This window comes from Empidonax traillii, unplaced genomic scaffold (assembly GCF_003031625.1).
Source record: "Empidonax traillii isolate 1590-97213 ecotype Southwest subspecies unplaced genomic scaffold, ASM303162v1 scaffold364:size1245619, whole genome shotgun sequence".
Classification (NCBI taxonomy): domain Eukaryota; kingdom Metazoa; phylum Chordata; class Aves; order Passeriformes; family Tyrannidae; genus Empidonax; species Empidonax traillii.
Window position 1 is genome coordinate 371,766 of NW_020955557.1, and position 9,546 is coordinate 381,311.

General features: G+C 40.9%; 1 protein-coding gene across 1 annotated transcript in view; it reads left to right on the top strand.

The window, feature by feature from the left end:
• Positions 1-9,546, top strand: part of SLIT3 (slit guidance ligand 3) — a 482,804-nt gene that overhangs the window by 267,933 nt on the left and 205,325 nt on the right. The window contains exon 6 of the mRNA XM_027892706.1: positions 5,758-5,829. Coding sequence (XP_027748507.1) covers positions 5,758-5,829 — 72 coding nt within the window. The remainder of the gene's footprint in view (positions 1-5,757; positions 5,830-9,546) is intronic.

A 9,546-nucleotide genomic window follows, 5' to 3' on the forward strand; every position in this document is an offset into this window, starting at 1 on the left:
TTATTTTAGTGTCACTGAATTTAATACTACTTAAAAGAACCACCTTTTCTCATTTATTGGGACTTCCTTATCAATTAATTTGAGGATAAGGACTTTAGATTGGTATGTGAAAAGTTTTACACAGATGTGTTGGTGTCACTTTCCTTTGAGGTTTTAATATTCTTTAAGTTATGTTAGGACATTAAATGTTATAGAGCGTATCTAATTCTTACAGGTTATTGAAGAGTAAGTGTAAACTTTACAGGAAAGGGATGGCAGAGACCCAGCAGTCTGTATTAGAAATGAAATGGAACAGACTTGGGAAAAATGTTGCCCAAACGGGTTATTTTGGAGGTATAATTAACAAAATTAATTCTTTTTCTAACAATGGTTCTCTAATAAGTTACAGTGAATTTGCCTTCCTGTGAAATGGCTGTTAACAATTCCTTTAAATGCTTTAGTGATACAATACCTGTGACATGGATATTTCCAGTTAAAAATGCAAGTCTTTTATTATTGAGGTAATGGCTCTTGCCTAATTTTGGATCTACAACAGGAGATATCATCTATAACAGTAATTTTGTACCTGTAACTGCAGAACCTTCTTAAATATGCAACTATTATAATGCTGCTTTTTTATGCTAAACATATGAAATGTGAGAAGCAAAGAAACCTGAAGAGTATTTATTATGATACTTGTTAATGCAGGCTTTTATTTAAGTATTTAACTAGATTTTGAGCAAAATATAGAAAGAGGTTATAGTAATTTAACTACTGCCACAGTATAATTAAACAATAGATTAGCACTTGAGCTCTGTACTGGCCTTGGTAGTGTTTAAAAATAGAAAAAAAAAATCCCTCACTGAATAAAGTACAAAACACTGCTTGTATAGTTCATTATTGTGAAATGTTGGTGCTTGAAGGGCCTCTTCTTCATGAATATGAGTGTGGCTAACTGGAGAAAAAATACTGAAAGCTCTTATATAGGCACAGGTTAAGTCTGTGTACTGTGAGGAAACCTTGCTACTAATGTAAATGCAGGGCTTTAAACACTAACTGATTTTTAATGTTAATAAAGGATGAGATTATTTCAGTTTTGGAAAATTTCACCCTGCATGACTTGAATTCTTTCATATTTTAGAATAGTTTTATGTTTTTTAAAAAAATTTTAAAGCTAGTAGCATGGTAACAATTATATCAGCTTTGTTGCTGGGGATTTTTGTCTCTCAAATGCATTTCAAAAATTAAATATTCCTTATTGTTGTGAGCAAAACCTTCAGGGCTCAGTATTTAAAGGATTATTTCAAGTGGCAAAAGAATATCAACATTGTAAAACCCTATTCCTTATGAATATTGTTGTATATTTAACTCTGGTGTAAGATAGATAATGCACAAGCCTAGATGGATAAGCTGGAGTTAAATCTGTCAGGGAAATGTTTTAGACATTTAAAGTGATGTCTTGGCCAAGCCTTAGACTCTCCCGTGATATAAATCCATTAGGACACATTCCTCGTTTCTTAGAAAGGTGATTTGTATCCAAGTTGTTTTGGTTTTGTTTTTTTTTAAAGAAACATCAGTTTTAAGCTTGACAGTGATCAATCCGTTGCATACAATGTAGTCACATCATTTTCCTGCTTTTTAATAAAAACTGAGAGTTGGTATTGAGCCCTGCTTAGAGGCAGATCATAAAACGTGTGACTTTATGTATTATAGCTTTTCTCTGTGAAAGATGCTTTTTCCTCTGACTGGTTTTATAAATTCTTGCATTGTTTATAAGCATTTGTCTGTGTCACACTCCACCTAAATCCCATTTGCCCATTCAGTATTTTCCTTGCTTGAGTGCTTTGCTCCCTTCTCTGAGGTCTTCTGGTATTGCTCTTTGTTATCTGTTGGCATTGTCTGGTTGCTAATTGCCTGTCATGGAGATCTGGGATCCCTGGAGCCTCTTAGGTGAGGTCAGGGATGATAATTCAATCACAGGGAGCTGCTGGGTTTCCCAGGCTGGAATCTCAGCTCCCTGATGTTGGAGCAAGGACCTGTTCTGGACACGTCACCAAGTCCAGTTCTGTGTGTGTGACCCGTGAGAGGTTTGGCATTTAACCCGAACACTTTCACCCAAACTGGAGTTGGTTATCCATGTCACTTAGCAAAACTTGGAAGTTGAGAGTCTGGTGGTGTTTATTTGTTTATGCCTTGGCTCGTATCTCTTGTAAAGTGCCGCTGCATGGCTGTTTCACACAGCTCAGTGACTGTGGTTTCATTCACCTTTCAGCCTCTCTTAAACACAGTGCCTCATTTTCCAGCGTGAGAACACTGTTTTCTTCAGAGGCAGTCGAATCGCTTGGTAGTTTTAGGTAAGATCTGAGCTTAGAGCTCTTTTCCTTCAAAAGGCAGGAGTAAATGGAGGTAGGAAAAGTGATTTTGTCCATTTTAAAATTGCCTTAAACCTGAGTTTTGGCATCTGACCCTTTGTCACCAGTACTTTGCACCTCAGTGTGTGTAACATCCTGTTTGTAATCTTCAGGAAAAGTTTTTCTGGAATGGCTATGAGTGCTGACAACTAGAGGTGGCATTTAAATCTGAATCAAGGCTTCTACTGGCCAAGACCATGTTTTAAATTTCCCTGTAAGCCTGGAGCAGCTGGTCTGTGACTTATACTTTGTGTGTGTGAGTGCTCTGTTCAGGAGGCAGCCATGGAGAAATGGGAGCGGTGTCATTTCTCAGGAAAATGTGTATGATACCTGTTCTGAAATACTGGTGCTTTTTCCCCCTTTTTTTTTTTTTAAATTTAAGTTGAATTTTTACTTTCTCTGCATATGGTTAGTTTTACTCAGGTAAGGTGTTCCTCTCAACAAATGTCAGGCATGTCTGTTCTGCCCCTTGATGAGCTGCAAGTACAGCCTACCCACACTGGGTATGTGATCTGGCTGCTGGCCCACATCTCAGGGGTTTTATTTTGTCTTCATGGGTGTAAAAGTATGTGCTGAACCACCTGTCTTTGCCTTTCTGTGAGACTTTACCTAAAGTTTTCCCAAATCTTTAAACTTAGCGCATTGTCTTGGAAAGAAGACAGTGTTTAGATTTTAAACTCTCAAATCTCTAGTCTCGACTGAACCACTCACCAGGCTGTTGCACAGATGCAAAGAAATAGGATTTCCATCTTTACACATGGAGAAATAAATGGAGAGGTGGAGGGTCTTAAAACAAACCGTGCCTGATTTTCAGACAACAAACAGTTCTATTCCTTTTGAGAAGAAATTCTCATGCTTTGCATTAAAGGCAGATGTGAAAGTGTTGGTGTGATAGATATCAGGAGACGTGAGCTCTGGGACAGAGGAACACTAAACGTGGGGATCTCTCCCAGAGACTCTGCAGACTTAGTTCATGGGCCACAGAACCAGAGTGCCTCACTGATGAATATTTTCCCTATTTACTGACCATCCTGCTAAGTGTGTGTCTTCTGAGCATGTGGAGGTTTCCCTTGCTGTGTCCTGTGCATTGATCTCGCAGACTAAACCTGGTTGTTAGCACCAGCATGACTGGGCCTCTGGAAATATGATTAAGATGATCATTACGCTTCTCCAACAAAAATCAATCTATGAGAGTAGTGTTTTTATAAAAAAACCCGATACCCACATAGGAAGCTCTTTAATCAGAAGGCTTTGTGACTAGCACACTGGGTTTATTTGCTTATTTTAGTGTATTTGACAGAAAAATCAATATTATAACTCAAATAAAAATACGCAGTATACAGTGCTTCCCGTAGGAGAGGGAGAGGTGATTCTCAAGTTGAGCTCTCTTTCTCTTCATCGTGCTAGCATGGGCCAATTTTATGCTTAATAAAGCTAAGTGTAAAATACTTAGTCAAACAGTTAAATATAAACATTAAATAGAAATATAACAGTGGTATACTGAACTCATTTGAAGTTTATTCCTCTTGAAAATGCACCATCCTTTCTGTTTGAGCCTCAAATTTTTGACAACCCACACAATTAAACAGGGATATTAGAAGAAACCATTCAGCAGCCAAAGGCCCTCCAGCATTCAAAAATGTAGAGGTTTTAGCATCTTTCTTAGGTGGTCAGGGGAACAGAGAGAGCATAAATATGTATGATTACATTCACTTACACATGCATTTATGCTCTGCATAAATCCCTTTGGATCATTGTTTGTCCCGGTGTCTGTTGGTGTAGGAGATGTTGCTGGAGTTCTGCCAAATTCACAAAGTTCTTTAAAGTTACAAGAGCTAGGAGAAACCCTAGTTGGACTTCATGCTTCCTAAGCTTTTTAGTAGACCTTAGAGTGTCTATGGGTTTTCCTGTGCTTTAAATCATAAAAAACGTCTTCCTCATTGACACCACACTGCAGCACAAAGGGTGAGTTTCCCATAGGTGTCAAATACACACATACTCAAGATGTTCGGTGTCAGCAGATCAAACTCAGTCTTTAAAGGAAATCATAAAGATTGTGTTTGCTCTGCCTGTGCTCTGTTGTATAGTAAGATGACAGATCTCTACGTAGACCAAAACTTAGATACAGCAAATAATTGGAAAGGAGTTGGTCAAACCATACAAATATATTATACATGGGTGTAATAGATTTGCTGTATTTCCATATATCTATTTAATAGAAAGTAGACACAGCAATGCAAACTTTGTATGTTTGTTCATAATATTTTACATGCACAACACAATAGATCTCTGCCTCACCAGACCTAAAGTTTATGCTGTGCAAAGGGCAATATCATATAAAGTCAGGAGCTTGCCTCTGTTTTTTTCATGAAATGCAGATATTTTACTTAGATGTGGCTAGATATGTAATTTTTTTTCTTTAAGTGTAAAATTTAGGGGATCAGATGTCAGAAAATGTAATCACTGGATTTTAAATTCCAACTTTTAATTTTTTTAAGCAAAAGAGACAGATGTAGCTGCACTGCTGTGTCCGCATGTATTGCAAAATACATTTAAATCATGCGCGTACAGGGAGACAAATGAGAGAACTCCACCATCCAAATATTAAATTACACATTTTGAAGCAAAATAGTGGTTTAAGTGTACATGTGTATAATGCTTTTTGTCACTGGATTGCTCTCCCTGATGCAGTTAGACAGGATCTGTATTTAGTCAGAAATCTTTCAATAGAACGGGCTACCAGATGGGACCAGTAACAATGCAGAGAGGCATCGAACCACCACAGACATTTGGTGCTTAGAATAATAAAAAGACTATAAAATTAGATTAGTTGGGTCTAATTTGGAATTGGTATATTCCCTATGCACTCTCACAGCTCTTGGGTAGATAAAGCCTGGAGATTTAGTACTGTCAGGACAGAGGACTCCAACTTCCAGTAAAAGAAAAAACGGCATTCTGGGAGGTCACGGAGGGCAGCACAGTGACCTCCAATGATTTACAGGCCTTTAGCTTAATGAAATTGTTTCAGTGACATGACGGTAAAAGCTCATAATGGATTGGATGCCCCTAATGTAATGAAATTACTCCCTTCTGCCTTAAAAAAAAAAAAAAAAAAAAAAAAAAAAAAGGGAAAAAAAAAAAAAAAAAGGCGCAATTAATATTTACTGAGACCTGACAGGCTTCAGTGTGCGGCATCGTGCAGCGCTGTCAGACAGCCGCGAGCAGAGCCCCAGCAGCAGCGTGGCAGCTGAGCAGGCGCTGCGAGGGGGTGGAGGGACACCTCGGTGACGGGGAAGCCCCAACCTGGCGCTCCGAGACAGCTCTGCCCGTTGCCAGCCTTCATCCTCCTCTCCCTTCCTTCCTGCAGGCAACTGGACAACAACCAGATCAGCTGCATCGAAGATGGAGCCTTCCGAGCCCTGCGCGACCTGGAGATCCTGTGAGTTGACTTGGTGTGCGGTGCTGGGGCGGTGGGGGGGGTGGCTGTCCCCGTGCTGCAGTGCTGGCTGAGTCTGGGGGCTCCCACCTCGGCCCCCTGGTGCAGGTGGCAAAGCCAAACCTCACACTTCCCCCCCGGGCTGGGGTTATTGCTAATTAAAGCACAATAGACGAGTTCTCCGCCGCCGCTCCTGAGGAGCAGAGATATTGCCGTGCTCGCTGCTGCGTGGAGCAGATGGGCTTCAGCAGCATTCCCAGCGCGTCCGATGGGTGCTCTGCGGCCACTGACCCGCCCGGGGCTGCCTAATGCCGAGCAGCGGACGGGTAACAGGTTCGTGGGGAACAATATTATGAGATATCTGACCACTGCCCTAGACAAAAAGCTGTTTGAAAGGTGTTCTGTATGTAAGAGGGAGGAGAGACGGGCGTTTGGCAGGCTTGTTCAGTGCAGTCATTGGCTTTTGGGGAGGATCCTTCTCTGAGGGCTGAAATAACACCACGTTGTGCTCTTCATGTACCACAAACTTTACACGTCGGCTGTTAAAGCTGCAGCACATACCGGGGAAAGAGAGGCAAAGGCTTTGACAGTGCAAGCTGCCTCTAACAGAGAAGCAGCATATTAGATTTAGATTACAGTCATTGTAATGTAAATCCAGTATTACCCAGAACTCGGTATCTGAGCAGATAATTTGCTTATTACCGATAGTTACTCGTTCACTTAAAGACCTTTTCTGGAATACTTTTTCACTGTATGAACTGATATAAAGGTCTTCTTGTCACCTCAAAGTTAATCCTGCAAAGCTGAGTGTTAACACTTGTGAAAGCACAGAGTTCTAAGCCAAAATGGAAGGGGCTGGGGTTGACGCACGACCCCTCCAAAACTGAAACTCTCAGCGTGTGACCTGGAGTTGGTGCTGGACCAGCACTGACACACTGAAGTACAGCAGGGAAGGCCTGCCCAGACTGCTGCAGAGCTTGCCCTTAAATTACATGGGATGAAACAGCAAATGGTAGGTGGTTAAAATAAGCACCTGCCTCACACGCTCCTGGCACCTGGAGACTCAGCAGAGTCAAGACATTGCCTTTGGCTGCTGAGAGCAGGCAGGGCAGTGGATTGTATGGGCAGGGCAGTGGATTGTACGGGCAGGGCAGTGGATTGTACAGGCAGTGGATTGTACGGGCAGGGCAGTGGATTGTACGGGCAGGGCAGTGCATTGTACAGGCAGTGGATTGTACGGGCAGGGCAGTGGATTGTACGGGCAGGGCAGTGCATTGTACAGGCAGTGGATTGTACAGGCAGGGCAGTGGGGCTGTAGAGGCAGTGGATTGTACAGGCAGCTGCTCCCACACACCACAGGGGGCTGAGTACATGTGTGACAATACAGGGAACTCTTCCCCAGGGGCTCTACCCACTTCGTGCTGACGCTCAAGGGAGTTCTGCCACCAGAGTCAACACCAGCTCAGTGGTCTGAGGGACCCGGGAGTGGTGACTGTGTCTGTCACGGCCAGCTGAGGTGCCTTTGGCCCCTCTGTCTCCCAGGCTGGGACACTGATGTTGATCAGACAGTATGTGTTACTCATACTGAGTTAGCAGTGGGTTTCTGATGAGTTTCTTATCTGGGAACTTATGTTTTCAAGAGGATTGTTCGTATTCTATATTAATAGCGCTTTTCAGGAAAAGTGATGCGTTACCACTATAAAGTTGTACTTGTCTGTCAGATTGAAAAGTCTACTGTGTGGTGAAAGAAAGGAAGAAAAGAAAAAAAAAATTAGCTCCTTTAAAAATTGCCTTTTTTTTTCTTTTTCCTTTTTTTTTTTTTTTTGATGGACTGATTTTCCATATCTGCAGAGAGTGAATCAGTCCTCCCCTGACAGCAGACTGTGCTATAACTTTCACCGAAATAGGCTGGACAATAAATGGAACCTTTTTCTGTAAAATACTGAGTTCTACAGGCTCTGCAGAAGCTGCTGGGAATGCATCCCTTCTCCCCAGGATGTAGGAAGTATTGAATTAGTTTATTTAACTCTCTGCTTTTAATTGGTTAATTCTATGCCAGTTATTTTAGGGTGAAAGAAGAGGAGGATATATAAAATACATCTCATAATCAGTTCTTTAATGCATTTTTAATTTCAGCACAGACACACTGCTACAGGAAAAATCAATCTCAATCCTAAAAGATGAGAAAATAGATTGATAGTATCTATTTCTAAACTTATTTTTCTTGCAGTCACAAAATGTGAGTTTTATGCTTCCAACTTAATACGATTTTTTTCCCATGTTGTTCTTCGAAGTCCGAGCATTTGATCTCTCTATCAAAATAAATTTGCTAAATGCCCCAGAGAATATCATATCTTCAGTTGTAAAATAGCTCTGTTAAAATTTAAAATGATCTGAACCATCAAAGAACCTTAACAAGGGAAACCACATTTCATCATTTCAGATACACCGTGAGTTTTGCGCAGATCCAGTCTAACCTATAATGCAATATGTAGAGAACATTTAACGATTCTGCCAAAAAACCCGTAATTATTTGTTTGAACAGTTTGCAAGGGTAACAAAAAATGTATTTCCTCTTTATCTTATTGAAATCTCGTGACCTTTCTGATATCAAATATTTCCATTCCTGCATCTTTTCCCTGCGCGAGCCGCCCGTCTACAGAATTCTAAATTCTGTCGAGAACTCGGGGCAGAGACGAGGTGCTTTGCATCACTCAAAAAATAAACTAAGAGTGTTTTCTGTAGGAACACTCTGGTTTCTGCATCACACTTCTCACTCGCCTTGAGTTCCTCAAAAATCACGAGTGCGAGGAGCTTTGTGGTTCAGTAGGTGGAGGAAGAGAAGGAAGTTGTGCAGTTATCCTTCCAAGTGAAGAGCACGCCGTGGTCCGTGTTATTTCTGTTTATCCATGAGTTTTTGGTTTTATTTTCTTGGTTTTGTGTTATGAACGTGTTCCTGTACCAACAAATAGCACAGAGGTAGAGATGAAAATGACACAATTTGTGCCTAATTTCAGTACTTGATGTGGTGTAGATTTGTGAATTTCAGCTGCAGCTTGGATTAGACCAAGGCAATGCAGCTCCAGGTGCAAACACATAGTTTTTTTCCACTTGTGTGTTTATCAGCCTCTTTGTTTGGAACGGCATGAAAGGTCTCCCTGATCCTATGGTCTCACCTAATGCAGATGCCAAGTGCTACTGCCAACTCTAAGTTTTGGGTTAAGAGACGCAAAAATGTTGAGTATGAAGTGCTTTGGTGCCTTCTGTGGATTGTCTTTGCCCCTGCAGCAAGGTGAGAATGATGCCTGAGAAATGACATACAGAACTGACACACTTACTTAAACATCCTTTCCTGGTAGTTCTGCACTGGGGCTGATTTTGTTCGTTTTTGTGTCAAGATTTTATTCCCATGAAGGTTTTGGTTTCTAGCTGTTGATAAAAAAGGATTTTTCATGTTGACGTACTTCCTTTCCCCCTTTTTATAAGATGATAAAGCGTATTTCGGTGGGTTTGGTCTTGCATTCCAAGACGTAGAAAGGTGTGTGCGACAACTAAAACAATAATAAAATGTAAAAGGTGCATCTATTCATAAATGATTGGCAAAAGCTATTAACTATCTTATAACCTGTTGGAATAGAAATGTGCAGAAAAGTTGAAGAAAACTGGTGTGAAACCTTCACTAACTAAAGGTTTTTTAGTAGGAGAAGGTTTTCTGCTCTG